An 18,370-nucleotide genomic window follows, 5' to 3' on the forward strand; every position below is an offset into this window, starting at 1 on the left:
GTTTGGTCTTATTATTTTTGAAATCACGCGCACATAACTAATATTTATCTCAAATAAAGGTGTTATATCAATTGAAGAAAGTCATTGTTATACACCTTTTGTGCTAATAGATGACTCATGCAGCGGTTGACCTCCAGAAATGGGGAACTTCGAAGCAGGTAGGCAGAAAAAGGTCAGTGGAGGAGAAAGAAGGAAGGGTGAAACACGATTCTATTATTTTCCTGTAACTTATTATTTTCTTTTTAAGCTTTTGATCTATGTTCTTCGTAATGTGAACTCTGCACGAGCTGGGGCCTTTTGTTTGATTTCGGAGAGGAGGAAAGCGTCGGAGGAGGGGCCGAGGGCTGATGGATGGAGGGGGTAGCGGATGTTGGGAATTGTGCTACGTAGTTACTATACCACGGCACTGAGGTTCTCCTGGTGGGAGGAATTGGGGATTTTCGGATTTTTTCATTTTTTCTTCCCCTCGTCGAACTCTTTTCACCACACTAATCCACGAATTGGATGTAATTCGTCAACTTGCCTAAAACGGCGCTGCATGCGCTAAACGACTACAGTCCTCTACATTTTTCCGAGTCAACTACCAACGACGTGCGTGCGATAGTGTATGACGCGAAATTCACAGTATTCGAGGTATTCGAGATGGTACCTTTAGCATAACTATTCGAGACCTCTAATATCGAATACTTTCTAGTATTCGAGGTATTCAAGTAATCGCGGATACTATTCGCACATCTCTATTTAATAATGAACATTACAAGACATTTAAGCGAAAGTTTGGATTATCCGTGTTTTCTGATTATTCACGCCATCTCTCCCCATCATTAGCCCATTAGGATAATCGGGACTGTACTGTAAAGGTTTATCTTAATATCTTCAACTTTATTTTTCACCCAGGGACACTGAATGCTTTTTAACACAACTTGAACAACTTGTCATCTCCCCATGCATGAGCCATTCCTCAGACAAGAACATTAGAAATAAGTAAAAATTTTGTAAAACACATGAGTTTTTGATGTAGTTGAGGAAACCAATGGAAGATACATATTTCTACTATTGGGAGGCTTGACTCTACTTGGAATATTCAAGAAGTAAAAGGATAAGTTGCAAGGTATAGAACTTCTGAAAATTAACACATTTCAATGAGCAGATACTATTTCATACTCAAAACATAACTAAGATATACTTGCCTAAATAAGAAAGTTGTCCAGGCAATATCAAAGAGCAGCACAGACTCAATGGCTGGTCCCTTATTCTTCACCACCTCCCACGTTTTGTATAAGAATGGGATGAAGTGGACTCCCAAGATGACAGGCAGACCACAAAATACGTACCAATACAAACCATGTATGCCATAAAATGCACCAATCCCATTATATACATTTTTTACAAAAAAGTTCCAGGGAGTAAATGTTAATTTCCCATAGAAGTATGAATCAACAAGAGTCGATAATCCTATACAAAATGCACTGAAAATAAGAAAATACATAACAGGTAAATATGCTAATTCAACGTTAAAGTCAATGTAACCAGGATAAAAATGGTAAGACATAAAGTACGACACATTTTAACTTACCCAATGGGCAAATAACTCTTTAAAATAGTGGAGCTTTTGCTGGATGCTCGTGCCAAGTGATAAATGCAGAAAGGAAGCCAAACCACAAATGCTGTTGGCCTCATCACGCATGCCAACCCAACTGGCAGCAAAAATTTTGCCCGTCCAACTGAAGAAAAGGTAAGTACAGGCTAATTATTGACTCATGCTTTAACCCTTAACCGGTGACGTGCGGTCTGAGAGACCGCTGCGTTTCTAAAAATATGAATATTTTCAAAATTAATATTTCAAAATATCTATACTTCTCGTTAGCTTCATATTTTTGCATGACAAGGATATCCCACTCTTAAAATTTAACGTACCTTTCATTAATTTCTGTAAATTTGCAATTGAATTTGATTAGCAGTCCGTGAGACCGCTTGTCACTAAATAAAAAAAGTCAATAAAGGTAATGCTGGTGGAAATGATTAAAAAAGTTGTTAAAAACAATTCTTAGTTATTTATCAAGTATAATAATAATAATTAATATTTTGTTAGGAAGCATCTTTAGTTGTAAAAAGTTTATATTTAAGCACTTTATTATTCTAAAATTCATTGCGTTAGAATAAATGACCATTCAAGTAGTTTCTGACGGCGAACGAAAAACAAATGAAATCCAGTTTTTATTGGAAATATCACTCATTTTGTTCGTTAAATGCCAATATTTATATAGATGTTATCAATAATTAGAATAAAATAGTGGTGAATTTCTCGTACCCCTAGCAGGCAGTACACATGTAATGTACTTTGTAAATTGGAATCAATTGAACCCCGAAATTTCACGCGCCCACGGCTGGAGCGCAACATTTATTTATGGGGATCTTTCAGCAGTCGGTCTCCTCCTAACTATTTGGGGACAGAACATCTTAGCATCGATTTTTATCGCAAAAATAAATAAAGCAGCGTAGGAATCACCGTGATTAAAACGCCGAAATGCAAATGAGGTTACGTCTACATTTGTCCGATTTGTTTTTCTGTCCCTTGTTTTCAAGTAACCAGAAAACCCTCGAGTGCATAGTATCTGAAGTAGTGCGAAAATCTGTCGACAAATACAACTGAAAGTGAAGAAGGGAGCACAGATGATGACAGAGGTGATGTAGTAAAAGATCTCCCCAGGCAAGAACAATTTTTTACAGGTGAAATCGCTATATGTGGTCATCAAATGAGCCAAAGAAGAAAATTCGTATACCCTCCATAACACCGTTACTCAGAAACCTGGTTTGAAGGATTACATTACCTCACTAGGTAGGGATATCGAGCCTCTTGATTAATAGTCTTAGATTTGTGATGAGCGAATTTTACAATTGAATACGTTGGTACGATCAAAAAAATAAAAAGCCCTAATGATTTTGCGTCATCCAAAGGACTCATAATGGGCTCTTCATTTTGCGGATTCTCGGCAAACAAGACGGTAATATCCAATGTCCCCAAAATATATAAGGCTGTTTGTTTAGTTTCATTTAATCACTACAGGTTGAGTGATGATATAGTTAGGGAAAACCAGTAGTAATTGCATTTTACAATGCAACTGAAGGCGGCGTAGATACTTTAGACAAAATGTACTGGAGATAAACATTCGGGAGGTTGCCAATGGCAGTATTTTTCAGAACATTAAATATTTCCTTTGTAAACTCTTTTGTCCTTCAGCAGTCTGAGAAAGATAAAGAGATATATAATACGTTTTAAAGGATTTAATAAATAAATGGTGGAGATCTCGTTAGACTTCACATGGGAAGGAGAATGTGAAATGTAAGGCTCCTGAGACGGGTAGGATAATTTATTGTGCAAAGTCTCCATCTACCGAAGGAAGATGCTGAAGAAGTTGAAAGGTTTTAGATGCGCACAGTATGTAGACTTTTCCCGCCATACAAAAACACGGAAAACCTCTTTCTTTTCCAATGCAAAAAGTCTGTGTGTGTTTTTGCGAAAAATTGAAATTTTGATCACCTGCAGAATGCATCACGAATAGGGATAAGCGGGACAAATTTCATGGCTACTTACTAATTAGCCTTCGAAATTCAACATCTAAGGCCTTATTTTTAAATCTGGCGAAATATTGATACATTAATAAAATAATTATAACTCCAGTGTTTTTGGCATCAGTTTTTTGATCCTGTTTCAAATAACAATTTTTACTGACAAATTGGTTTGTATTGGGAATTTAAAATTTTTAATACAAGTTTTAGGATAGTAATGCATTTAAAAAAATTAAACAAAACAATAAAAATGGCATTGCAACATCTTATGAATTTTTGTTTTATTGCGGTCTCCCAGACCGCACGTCACTGGTAGTGTAACAAGAATTGCACGTCACTGGTCGAGGGTTAACCACAAAAACAATAAAAATTTCAAAAATCACCATAATGGCCAGACCCTTTTAGTGCCAGACCATTTTGAGTGGGATGTGCAAATACATACTATCAAGACTGCTTTCTAGAATTTTGCAAGATATCAGTTTTTATCATTTCTAGTGCTTACTTCAGCTCATAGATTTTTTACGATGTTGAAGGCATGTATGAGACTTATAACAATGCAAGAATAACTGGGATGGAATATTTTATATACAAATAAAGGGAAAAAAGATTTTTTTTATCCCAGAACAAAGTTAGGATACTAAATCAGCCCACAGGCAGTAAAGGAGTTGAACATTAGAAAAGCAAAAAGAGAGATGCAATGGCAACAACATTCAAATCTCAATGAATTCATCAATCCTCTCAAAGAAACTTATCTTTTCGAGGATCACCACAAGCATTAAGAGCCAGAATGTGTTTTAGTTAAATGGCAGGCTCATTCTAAGGTGAAACACTTCAACTAAGATGCCATTGGCTTTGCTCTAATGAAATCAAAACCTGTGAATCATTTCATTCACATTTAGCCTTAAATTCAACAATTTAAGTTCCACCATAGGCTAGCAAGATTTATTATCTTGAATGATATGGTACACAGGCAAAGTGCTAAAGTTGAGTTAATAAATTGGCCAACAGCAATGTTACAAATCCACCAAATAGGAGTCTAATTGCAATTTGAGGGTTCAACAATCCATTGCAAAATTAACTTCATTAGCCTTCATAATGCCATTTCACATAATCCAACCCAAAAGTCAGGTCTTACTTATGACTTGACCAGACCCAACAATTTTAGGGCCCCTCATCGCAACATCATTTCCCTCATTCAATTGACTTTATTTCCACATTGATGAAAATGCGATGAAATTTACAATTCCATTAAACAGAGAAATTACCAAGTACCTAGATCAATGCCATTCATATTATCAGACAATTAGTTTCTTTACTATACAGTTTATACCTTCTCTACAATACCTACCACCCTTCCCACCTCCATATGACAAATTTGACGGGACCAATAAATTGATAATTCCGTAGTAACGGGGTTCAGTTGTATATAGGTGCTTTGCAGGTTATACTTTCACAGAATAAGCAAAAAGTTCAAGCAGATTGAAGAGGTGAGCCACAAATATGGCAGCTGCAGTAGCCTCCTACTAAAACATTTTTTTTGAAAGAACGAGCTACTCTGACCACTGTAGCTAATGAAACATGCCCATAACATATAATATCCTTAGAGTAACTGATTGACTCAGTAACTCGTGGATACAAATACCCCACCACTTTTATTAGAGCTGGAGGGTTAAAATTTTATACCGAGAGGGGGAAATAAATAGAAGAAATATTATGGAACCCAAAATTTCTGCATCCTTCCCCTACAAAAATAAGAACTGATGATAATACCAGTTTTTCCATGTGCACCTTAGGTCAGCAACCCCAACACTTAGTGTATTGGGGAGGGGAGGTCTAAACCAATGACAATCACTTGCTCAGGGGGAGGATTGATTCTTTGTTTGGCATGCTTTTTATTACGATGAACCTCTGGAATCCAGAGAAACAACCTGCACTTCAAAAGCGTTACCCATACATAAAATGGATGCATGCAACCCAAAAGACAAAATTATGGAAACCTTCTCTCTGAAGACTCACTATTTTGCCACATATTAGGAAATACTAATATTATTAAAGTACTCCACCAATTAAGGTAGGTTTCCATGGAGCACTCAGAAGCATTCTGCATGCAATTTGAGCCCTCTAGGTGAACCCCAGACCCTCGCTCAAATGCAATTTAGGGGGGGAGGGTCAAAATTCAAAAAATATAATATTTTATGGTCATTTCCTATGTATTTTGCCGAGTTACTGACCTTTAAGGTCAAAAATTTCATGCATTTTGACATATCTGTCACCATTTAGCCACAAAATGCCTAATTTGAGTCTGCAAAGAAAATATTCCAACGCCCACGCAGCGTCGCGGATACAAGAGTGGCAGGCCGATCCCTTCCACTCCCCGCTCACTACTCTCCCTCTCACGACTCGAATACAGCCAAATTCATCCCATGTGTGCTGCTAGGAGGGCATTCATCTTGGATAATATATGAATCGGAAGATGGTAGAAGGTAAAAGAGGATGCGTAGTGAGATCCGAGAATGCATGAAAGTAGCCTACGGTCTATGAAGAGGCCTCTAGAGTGGCTATAAATGTGTGCAAACTTTGGATGTGCTTCTATTCCCGTATTGTCTGGCATCTATGACTAAATGGATTTTGGGTGAAGGCCGCTCACGTCCCCTCCCCGGTCACCTCTTCCACACCCCAAATGCACCAAAATTCACCCCAAGTGCATCTTTCTTGATTAGTCTAAATAATATTTGATCTTTCAGCATCGTCGGTGGAGGAACAATCACGAGAGAATTACTCAATTGTCTGCTTTCCAATCTATATTTCTTATGTCAGTGTCATTCCTCGTCTTTCGCTGCTGTCAACAAAGTTTTGGTGAATTCTTTTACAAATATCTCGTTCGCATGTATAAGGGATATTTAACTTCAAATTTGAACGTTCACCAATAGATATTTGAATTTCCAAGTCTAAAATCTCTTATTTTGTGTCCATCCTTCCCTTCCCCAACTGAGGTGTTCCAGTCCCCCATCATTACCAGATTTTTCTTACCCCAACATTTCTCTAATCATTTCCTTGAGCTGTCCATATATGTACCTTATCTACTTCTCCCTCCCTATGATGCATGAAAACTTGAACCACCACAAGGTTGGTGGGTCGCACCTCAACTTCTGCCACCAGAATCCTATCGCTTATCTGATCCATACCTACCACATGATTACCCATCCTCCCATTTAATACTAAAGCTACCCCTCACAGACTTTCATCCCCACCACTTTAAACAACCATACACCCATCACTCCAGTAGGACACACCATCCTTCCATCTCACCTCACATAATCCTAAGACATCTATCATCCCTTTCTTCATTTCGCTTTTGGGTCATTCCACGTCAAATCACCCAGAAATTTTCAAAATGACACCCACCGACTCGGATTTTATTGAAATTTTTATCACTAGCTACTATCACCTATCTAATGACCCATGTAAAATATTTCCTCTCTCACTCTCATAGTTTGCTAGATATGAGGAGTCAAAGTTTGAGATGTTTGCTCAGAAGTGGCGCTAGTGGGAGTCAAATTCCAGAGTGCAGGGCACAGGGTAAAAATTCATAACTCAGAAACCACATAATATATTTGAATGAAATTTTGACCCCTTGTCTATCCAAGTACATAGCTTCCATAGTAATGTCTTTTATTCCCCTTGCATTGTTATGTTAGCCAAAATGATGTCAACAGTTGTTAATTAACCGATTTTTTTAGCTCAAAAACATTACTTCATATTTTCAGAATTATCACCAAAAGGCAGAGCAGTTAACTCATCCAATTTTTTTTTAAATTGAAGGTTAATATGTGCTCCAATATACTGTGAAATAAAAATGGTGGTGTTTTGACTGCCACTATGAGTATTTCAGGTTTTACTTTTTTTTCTGCGCCCGTGAGAGGGATTTTGGACACGTACTGTAAGACAATAAGTATAAGTGTATCCATACCTTCATGAGGATATATTTGGAATATTGGTCAGTAAATCTAAGACCAAACATGTAGTCTAGTGAATGTGGCTCTTGTTCATACAATTTTTTTAATAACAATACTTGGCTTGTGGCAGCTGAGGGGAAAGGAGTCCAAATGGCTCAGAAATGTGAAATGATGCTTTTTCCTGGAATTTACCCATTTTTCAAGTGTTTAGCATAGGGACAAATTGGTATCAACATACATTAGACTCTTACTGTGCATTAAGAGGATAAATGGAAATACTAATTTAAATAAAATTATTTAAATAATACACTTCAATGTGTTTAAGGCATCTCCCTAACATCTTTGGAGGCTCTCTTGGGCAACTAAACGCTTTACAATACCACCAATTCCATCACATGGGGATTTTACATGGCTTGTAGCAAAGAATGTCCATGATGCCATTAAAGAGAAATCCTGGTAATGCTTGCAAAGATTGAGAAATTTTTTGCAGTTCTTGTACCGTCCCGCACAACCATCACTAAAGTAACTCAATTTTTTTACTAAAGTAAAATTTTCCTTCACAAAGCAAAATATTATTCTTTTGGTTTCATAAACAAAAGCTACATCATGCTCCAAATCATCTGACAAGATGCATAAACTGGAAATAATAAGCTGTTTAGTCAGGTGATCTCGAGTATAAATCACAACAGGGTGTACTGTACAACTATCACTTGTCCAGTGATACCCTTGTGCCTCATCTTGGATAACATATGAGTAGTTCTCATTAAGTCAAGGAGAACAACTGCTTCATGGGGTCCAAGATTTTCTTTCATTTGCTTAAGGTAGTTTGCCTGTACCTTCGTAATAAATGAATGGGGCACCAGTTTTTCCACTCTTTCAATTAAAGTTAATCGGTACTCATCAAATGTCGCAGTGAAGTTCACCAGTTGAGATCTGTCACGGGAAACCCACTGACTGTATGAAACTTCATCTCCGGGGTCACATTCTTCAAACTTTTTCAGCAGTAAGCTTTTCAATTTTTCACGTGAAGGACACTGAGAGCAATGTCGCAGTATACAGTCACTATTTTTTCTAGAACACACTAAATAACCAATTAGGTCCTGGCTTGTTTCCTCTATATTACAGGCATTACGCAGTAAGTTGACATTTTAATGAATTGTGCAAACACACACTGAATGCGTTCCAGGAGATCCTGCTACCACAAACCATTTTGGACCTAGGTTGCAGAATTTAGAAAAGCCAATTTTAATTCTGGGGAAGTCAAATTTAAAAGTGGAATACAATGAGGAACTTGCATGGGTCGTAGATTGCTCTAAAAACTATTTTGAATAAGTCAAGTGGATACATTAGCTCGCAAAAATACCTTCAGTTTCTCCATTCAGCATCAAAAGAAATAAAAAAATTGCATTTAAAATCGAGAAAAATTTCTCTGAGCCGACCACTGCGCGAAGACACCCGAGCGTTGCCGAGGCCTGGCGTGACGTCATAGGTGCCTAAACAACCGTAGGGAGTAGGGAAATACGCTGAGCGCATGGTGTAAAATTTGTTTTGAGGGAGTATTTAGCCGCTCATCGTCACTTTATTTTGTTCTGTTATTCTTGGACAAGTTTTCCTATTGCTATTGTGCCACGATTATTACTTGGGATATTAATAATGCGACATCGGGATGATGAAGTACAAGGGTTTCACTTCGTATGTTTTAGTTATCAGAAAAATGGATGATAACGTTGCCACTCGTTCGAATAGTACACCTGAAATTCATCTACATCTACATAATACCCCGCAAGCCGCCTAAAAGGCGTGTGGCATGGGGTGTTAGGACACCAGCTTTTTTTAGGACACCAAAAATTGATACCACGACCCTCATAGAATTTGTTAAGACAAATTATTTCTATACGTCGGCGGCAAATCGAGATGTAAATGAAACTTGTAATACTAGAGGATAACGATCGTAAGCTGTGCTGTTGACATTAGAGTAAGCTGTGCTGTTGAATTTGGCAGCGCCGAATTAGCGGAGAAGGTAGTCCTATCCGTCCTACGGTACGAATTCACAGCAAAACAGTCTGCACACAATCCACATGTGAGATCGCGAATCGGTTCCGCTGCCAGCACACACACAAGCTATAACCTATTTCAATAATATAGGTAAATCCATAAACAATATACTAGCATATACCATAAAAATATAGTGGGAAATAGGCAAATACTCTTATCAAAAACTGGATGTCACTGTCACATTCTTATATTCATCACGTACAACTTAAAATAACAGAACTCGTTATGATGAAAACAACTATTTATTCACTGATTTAAACCCTTAAATTAGCCCACAAAAGTGACACAGGTGACTTTTCTCACTACTATTCGTTGAAATAATGGAATAACAAACTTCACTCACAGTTTTTATTTCAATAGCGTGATCGTGAAATGTCATATCTACGGTGAACAACGGAGATTAGCACGCCACTGACAATTTTTACACTACTGTTAGACATTTATCGATAGCGTAATAGCACTTTTTACAATTCAATCACGATGGAACACTGATGACTCTTGGCCGATATTTTTCAACCTTGTCAAACTTTGTGCATTACAACCACTGGCACTGATTATTAGTAGTAGCTTAACGGGAGATGTCACGTTGAAAATAACACTATTTTGGCACAAAAATGTTCCTAGATGTCTCCAATCAGCGAGAAAAAGTTGCATTGACTGGAATTCACCCCATAATACAAGCACATACAGTCCTAAACGACGAATTCTCCGATACCTACGAATAAACGGATGAAGTTATTGTATATAAAAGCTAAGCGGACATTAGTAAACATCAAAATCGTTCTAATTACATACTTAAATGAATGATATGCCGTCGATAACATCAACTTACAATTAACGTATCCCCTTCCAACGGCCGTGGCTCAGACTGCTACAACGATGTTACTTACAATTAGATATTATAAAATATTTGGTTTCACTTCTTCAGTTTTATATTTTATGTCCATACTCAGATAATAATATTATAAATAATACAAAATATGAGGCTTTTGAGCCTCTATTGTCGGATATTTATCTTTAAATAGAAAACAATCAACACGTCTCACAAACGGAGCTCTCACAACGGCAGGCAACTATTACAAACAATCACAACAATAGCTTCGTGTGATGTTTAGGCACCTTTGACGTCATCGAGGCTTCGTCGGCAGTGGCTTGGGGGGTGAGGGAGTTTTTCCCGCGCTTTAAAATTCGTTATATTTATCATTAAATATCTCTGGAAGGAAAACTCAGATTTACATGCGGTCTTCTTTGTTGTATTCAGAAAATAATTTTCTGTCCGCCTGTGAAATAAAAAAAAATCATGCAAGTTCCCCATTCCTTCAAGTTAGCAAGTAATAATCTCTTCTGAACATGTACATTTTTGGAGATACTAATGGAATCTTTCTTTCCAGGCATCATTCTGGAGTACTCATCACTTTTATAGAAAGTCCTAACTAATTGTAATGTTTTATATTTTCCTTCCCTTTTCTCAATTCAGGTGCAGCCAATTTTCCATTGTCTCTGAAAAGTTCTCTTGCTTGGCGGGCAGTGTACTCACTCACATGAAACTCTTCCATTACTTTCTTCCTGCTCCATGAAGTTGGTACCAATGATAACAGATGTACCTTTCCTTGATGAGTGCTTGATGTGTCAACTTTTTGTTTCATTAAGTCTATAAGCACATCCATATCAAGAACTCTTTTAACTTTCCTTTTAAAATTACTGCATGCTGCCTCTACTTTCCTTTTAGCGTAGGTTGACCTTCTGTGAGATGATATGGCATGAAATTTTAAAGGTGACTCCTCTATATCTTGATAATCTGTTAAGTAGCTCAGTTGATTTTTCTTGGGATACTGTTGTTTCAAAATTCAAAATACTATCATTGCTGTCACTATCTACTTCTTCAATATCAGAAAGCTCATTTCCAAACCTGGAAAGTTTCTGTACTTCCTCCCTACATGGCTGGCATATTTTCATTCCTGGCACTAATTTCCGTAGAGTTGGGATTTTACAGGCATTTTCTGCAAATTCAAGACTTACATTTCTCAGTGATTTTGATATTTTCTTCTTGTGGCTCTTAAAAGGATCAAGACAATATATTTGGTAGGTTTCATACTTTTTCAAATAGTATATTCTGTGATGTTCGCAGACATTGTATAGGACTTCCCCAGGTACACCACTTCTGAGAGATAACAGCTGTTTTTCAAGTATACTCATGATCTCAATTTCGTTCAGTTGCACCACTGGTGTGTAGGTTTTTTTGAGGCAATCAGATGCAGTTACTTTTCCAATGCTGCACAGTTAAAAAATTTGCTCATTTTGAAGCATAGTGGAGACACTAACCTTTTTTAATGTTGAAGTTCACAATGAGCAGCTTCGCCTAACTCATAGCACACACAATTAATGTACAGGTAAAAATACACGGATCGTACACACAGAATTAACTTGGACACCCATGGAGCATCTTCACACAAGAAGATTTGGCAGAAGACTAAAAGTGGTACCCTAGAATCTATTTTGATTTATCATGCCCTCACTGTGATATATTGTAACATTTTATTCTTCCGAATGTAGAGGTTGCACTTAATACTCTTTTTCCTTGGGGAGATGGAATAACACTGAAAAGTGAGGCTGAATAGGTGGGATTGTATTACCTTCTCAAGTTTGTCATGTAATACAATCATATGTGAGGCAGGGGAGAAAACAATGTGGCACATAATGTCAGCATTATCTCTCCCAGTGAAATAGAAATTTAATACTCCAGTTGCCATCAAGGAATGTGGATATTGGTGACAACCTGCTGCATATCTATAAGTAATACCATTAGCTCTGCCAGCTCTTCCATCAGCAAGGGTTTGGAAGAACGTACTTCTTCTGTGAAAGTGAGGCTAACTTTGTACAACTCCAGTTCAGCGGGACTATTTTAATCACTTTTTCACAGATCTTAACGAACTTGAACATTGCATGTGCTTATGATGACCACTGGTTTTTTTGACTAGTTATTTCTAAACACGAGGAAGAACATGATGTGAAAGTGAAATTTATGCACCCATATGGAAAATCCCCATGTGATGGAATTGGTGGTATTGTAAAGCGTTTAGTTGCCCAAGAGAGCCTCCAGAGATGTTAGGGAGATGCCTTAAACACATTGAAGTGTATTATTTAAATAATTTTATTTAAATTAGTATTTCCATTTATCCTCTTAATGCACAGTAAGAGTCTAATGTATGTTGATACCAATTTGTCCCTATGCTAAACACTTGAAAAATGGGTAAATTCCAGGAAAAAGCATCATTTCACATTTCTGAGCCATTTGGACTCCTTTCCCCTCAGCTGCCACAAGCCAAGTATTGTTATTAAAAAAATTGTATGAACAAGAGCCACATTCACTAGACTACATGTTTGGTCTTAGATTTACTGACCAATATTCCAAATATATCCTCATGAAGGTATGGATACACTTATACTTATTGTCTTACAGTACGTGTCCAAAATCCCTCTCACGGGCGCAGAAAAAAAAGTAAAACCTGAAATACTCATAGTGGCAGTCAAAACACCACCATTTTTATTTCACAGTATATTGGAGCACATATTAACCTTCAATTTAAAAAAAAATTGGATGAGTTAACTGCTCTGCCTTTTGGTGATAATTCTGAAAATATGAAGTAATGTTTTTGAGCTAAAAAAATCGGTTAATTAATAACTGTTGACATCATTTTGGCTAACATAACAATGCAAGGGGAATAAAAGACATTACTATGGAAGCTATGTACTTGGATAGACAAGGGGTCAAAATTTCATTCAAATATATTATGTGGTTTCTGAGTTATGAATTTTTACCCTGTGCCCTGCACTCTGGAATTTGACTCCCACTAGCGCCACTTCTGAGCAAACATCTCAAACTTTGACTCCTCATATCTAGCAAACTATGAGAGTGAGAGAGGAAATATTTTACATGGGTCATTAGATAGGTGATAGTAGCTAGTGATAAAAATTTCATTAAAATCCGAGTCGGTGGGTGCCATGCCTGGGTGAACTGACATGGAATGACCCTTTTGATATTTTCTAACTTCCCCGCCCTCATCATTGTCCTCACATTCCACGTCCCCACGTTTATTGCTGTCTTCTTCCTATCCACCTCCTAGGTCTACTTTGCTTCTTTATTGGTTGCTGCTGCTGATGATAGGTAATGCTGTAAGTGGTTGCAAGGATTTTGCATGTTGATGACCCCGAGGACCTTGCCAACCTCGCTGCCGTGAACGACACCCACCCTTTGCAGATGCGTCCTGTTCGATGAGTTTCTGAGGCTCATTTGGTTGTACTCCATGTTTTCAGGGAAGAGATAGTTGGTAGGGTTTCCCACTGCCATTCCAGCAGTGTTTTTTACGTGACACCATCATGTGGACTACCTTTCGTCTGGCTCCAAATCTTCGACCTATCTGACTTGGGTGACCCTACCAGAAATAATTTAGACTTAATCCCACCAGTGCAGTTCTAGGGGTCATAGGAATACACAAGCCTTTCCACTGCGACAAGGTTGTAGCCCAAGAGAATAGTGCATAATAAATGCCAACTGGATTTACTTCCTGGGAAAATTCCAATTAAGCCCTGGTTTCCAATAAAACCATGCATCTGTGGCTATGTGATGGTTGGCGGCATGATTACAGAACGAGGAAAGTGGTTCGCATGGTCCCATCAAACCAGTGTGTGACGTCAGAAACTACTATGTCAGACACCATACCACGCAGTATTGTTGAGCACAAGTTACCTGAGTGGCAACTGCTGCCGGACAAGGTTAAGTGATCACAAAGAAAAGGAATGCCTTTGCATCTTGTGTAGAAGGCACCTCTGTATGCAGTCACGTATATAGCTATATATAAAAGGCCTCTTTATATAAGACATTTTTTGCAAGCTTAAGGGACAATTCTGTGATTAGGCTCTGGTGGTGCAAGTTCTCAGAGTGACGATAGCCCAACAATGCAACTTCCAGACCTACCATGCCACTCAGAGGCCTCCAATCTGACCTGTGTAAAGCCTTTTTCCTCAACTACCCTCCTTTCCATCTTGCTGGACCCTCCTGGCCCCCCCTCACTTCCACAACATAGTACGTAATTGCTATTAAATCATAATCCTCAAATCCAGCTTTCTCCATTCCAACCAACCTTCCGAGAAGTAGCATTTCAGGATTTCAGCATTCAAATTAGATGATCGTTCAGTGGCCATTATACATTAGTGAGGTAGTTTTTGTCATAACTATTCATTTGAAACACCATGTTTAAAAATGTGGAAAAAGGAAATGCATCGGATAAGGTATTTATGAGAAGTAGGTTAATTTATAGACAGATTCTTATCTTAGCATAATAAAAGAACTTAAAAATAGCTATTCTTGGTTAGGATTGGTATGGTTACATTGAAACCCAGACAAGGGTGTACCCAGGATCAAAACTAGGGGGTGGTGGGGCAAGCCATGGTTTTTCAAGTTATAGGTAAGATTTAAGCATGGAAAATGGTATTCCTTAAAGACATTTGCAATTTTTGCTTCTAGGGGGGCAGCTGCCCCCTCCTGCCCCTCGCTGGGTACGCCCATGAACCCAGACTAAAAAAATGAAGGATGACATGATAAGAAACTCCAGGTAGCACATACTGGAAACATGCCTAAACACTTTAATCACAATAACTTACCTTTGGCATCATTCTCACTCCATGGGAAAGAGTAGAGAGCAAACACCGTCAGTACCATTTCCACTGCATTGATTATCGTTCTGGACCCACAATAGAACCAAAACCAAGAAGTTGCAATGGTAACAACAGCCCAATTTCCTTTAGTGTCAGTCTGAACACTAACCCACTTCCAAAAATAGTAGTCACCCACACTGCTCAAAATGGCTTGGAATATTCTAGGAGTCAAAATCTAAGTAGAGAAAATATATCACATTTACAATAATGAATAAGACAGCATAGCAAACTCTTTAATTAATAATTAACTAATGCTAATAAATGAGGAATAAATAGGTGTTTCAAGACATAATATTTTGGTTGCACAAGTCATAAAATACATGAATAAGTTAATTGAACAAGATATTCTGTACAGCTAAAGCAAATTAACACAATAAAATTTACAGAAATTTAATTACAAGAGTGATAATTAAAAAATGGAGCCGATTTAAATTAACATGTGGCAAGACATGAAAATAACAATTTTTTCACACTGAAAAATTAACTTTTTTCAGTCGCTACACATTAAAATATGAAAAGCAAACATACCAGGGCCTCTCTACTGTCCAAGCCAAAGAATTCAAGAGCCTTATACAGGGCAGCAATAATGGCTGGGTATATGTAACTCCTAATCCCTTCCGTCCATTCCCAAGTGAGGTGTCCATACCTGCAAAAGATGAGTATTATGGGTTATGAGAATGTTTTCCCAAACAATACCCAACACATATTCAAATTTTAAACTGAGGAAAGCCACAATTGTGAAACAGGGAAATTAATTCTGAGCAGTTGAGCAAAAACAAACCACTTCAGATACTGATCCAACTGGAGGTCTGTAAGAATGAGTTAAAACCAACTTCTCACAGAAATACTTGTGAGGCAGGCTACAGATCCCAAATACAATTTTGATAGCCTATTATTCTATGGTCACACTTCCCAGTCAAGGATTATAATCCGAGAATTGTGATATATTTTTTCTACAAGATAAAAGAGCCTTCTAAATCATAACATTTGTATTCATGCACTTTGGCCAAAGAAATTTCCAAGGATGGCACAATCATAATTAAATATAGCATAGTACCAAAGAAAAAGCATCACATGTAAGAATCAAAAAATTCATGTGTTAAAACGGCATGAAATTCAGCAAGGAAAAAATCGAAATTATCCTATTTCTAAATAAGATGCCTTATGTTTATATTATCGCTTTCAGCAACGCAACAGAAATGAGTGAATTAAAATGCAAAGAACAATCTTACTTTTATATATTTTAGAGTAGCTAGGTTTCTTTCGTATGCATTTACATTGCCCTGACCCATAACATATCTTTAAAGATATCTTTTCCCAGTACACACTTGTAATAACAGAATATACAGTAAATATTTTTCAGTGACAAAATTCCAGACTCTTTTGCCAGAGATCTCAGCTTATTATAAATAATTAGTACATCTTTTAAGGCGCAATACTAAAATCTGCACAAAGACAATGAATCAATACCTTTCAGCAATGCATCAATGTACCATATCATACCAATTATGAGCAGTATTTAAGAAAGTCTGCAGGGGGCAGACTGCAGTTGGTCAAGAACCAGAATATGCTAGTAAATCGAAAAAAAAAAAAAAAACTTTGTAAACAGATTTGACAAATTTTGGTTTCTTTACACTAAAATTATCTTTGATTTTAAGTGAAAAATAAATTACAAGTAGGTAAGGATAAAATTTATAATATTAGTTGGGAAAGAGGGCACCCAATTGCCCCTGATAGCTCTGCCCATGTTGTCATTCCTTAAAATAAACCAATTGAAAGTAGTTCGAATTGTTCTTGCTTCACAGGAGTAAGATGAATGAAGTAAAATTCATCTGGACTTAAAAAATGCAGTCTCACTATCAAAGGTCCTATAGATGCTGGCAACTTCAATGAGTGTACATATTTCATTCCTAAATACTCTCATTAATTAAGCTCCAGTATCTTTTCCTGACTCTATACCATTTCAATCCATATTTTTTAAAAGCATATTGAAAATTTCCATTGAGCTAAAAAATCCTACTATTTTGGAGAAAATAATACGAGAATGTAATTAGCAATTTAAAAATGAGATGAGAGCAGTGATAAAAAACAATTCATCAAATAATCCCTCCCATTTTAATTGGCTTTATCAAATAGTGCTGATAAACATATACATTCTAAGATGGCAAAGAAAAGAAATGTTTCTGAACAAAATGAGGGGTGGAGAATGGAAAGAATGACATTATCGTAAAAAAAATTCCAACAAAGTATGAAACCCAGACCTCCAAATCACCCATTATATACTCAAATCATTGATATTTAGCTGCAGACATAAATGAAATAAGAAACTTAAGTCATTCCTGGAGAGATAGTGAACACAGTCTATGCATTATTAACTGCTGATGAGCAAAAATGTTTAGTTCATTGGGTTATATGACAAACTAGCTACTATAAAGAATTTAGTAAATAAATTCATGCGTTTTTTCACTTAGTAGTTCAACATTTTGATGAAGGTGGATAAAATGAAGATAGCGTTTAATACTTTGTGGAGATTTTGAAAAAGTTTAAAATGTTTGTTTATAATTGACAACCACTAATGTTAAAAATCAAAATAACACTGAACAGACTGTCAACAATTCAATGATTACATTTTTTAACTAATAACTTTCAATGCGTTTTGATGAATGTCAGCGCCAACGTCCGTTGGTACACATGCCTTGGGTTGGAAAAAGTTTGGGCCAAGGTAACACAACTATCATCGTAATCAGATTCTATAAGTAGTCAATACTTATACTATGCTTATGCCAGTATCACTGTAGAGTCAACACATACATTCTTGTTTTCAAATGGAATTTCTACACAATATATCATGGAAAGAACTATTTACTACAGCCAAACATTGAATAACAAATATAAGAACATATTTTGAAATTTTTGTGAAGATGATGTTACCTTCATTTTAAAGTGGAACTTGGAATAAACATACAAACGTAGGTCAGCATACCACCCCATTCTAAATAATTTATTCATTCTGCCATTTGTTCATACATCAACCCAAATGAGAACATGCAATGGGCATACATGGCTTGAGGGCT

At 37.0% G+C, this 18,370-nt stretch overlaps 1 protein-coding gene across 2 annotated transcripts in view; it reads right to left on the bottom strand.

Moving 5' to 3' along the window:
- Positions 1 to 18,370, bottom strand: part of LOC124170599 (GPI mannosyltransferase 3) — a 39,688-nt gene that overhangs the window by 18,342 nt on the left and 2,976 nt on the right. For both annotated transcript variants that reach the window (XM_046549423.1, XM_046549422.1), the window contains exons 3-6: positions 15,825 to 15,942; positions 15,243 to 15,471; positions 1,577 to 1,724; positions 1,191 to 1,469 (exon numbers count right to left, since the gene is read on the bottom strand). In XM_046549423.1, coding sequence (XP_046405379.1) covers positions 1,191 to 1,469; positions 1,577 to 1,724; positions 15,243 to 15,471; positions 15,825 to 15,942 — 774 coding nt within the window. The remainder of the gene's footprint in view (positions 1 to 1,190; positions 1,470 to 1,576; positions 1,725 to 15,242; positions 15,472 to 15,824; positions 15,943 to 18,370) is intronic.

The sequence above is a fragment of the Ischnura elegans genome, chromosome X (assembly GCF_921293095.1).
Source record: "Ischnura elegans chromosome X, ioIscEleg1.1, whole genome shotgun sequence".
In the NCBI taxonomy this organism is placed as follows: Eukaryota; Metazoa; Arthropoda; class Insecta; order Odonata; family Coenagrionidae; genus Ischnura; species Ischnura elegans.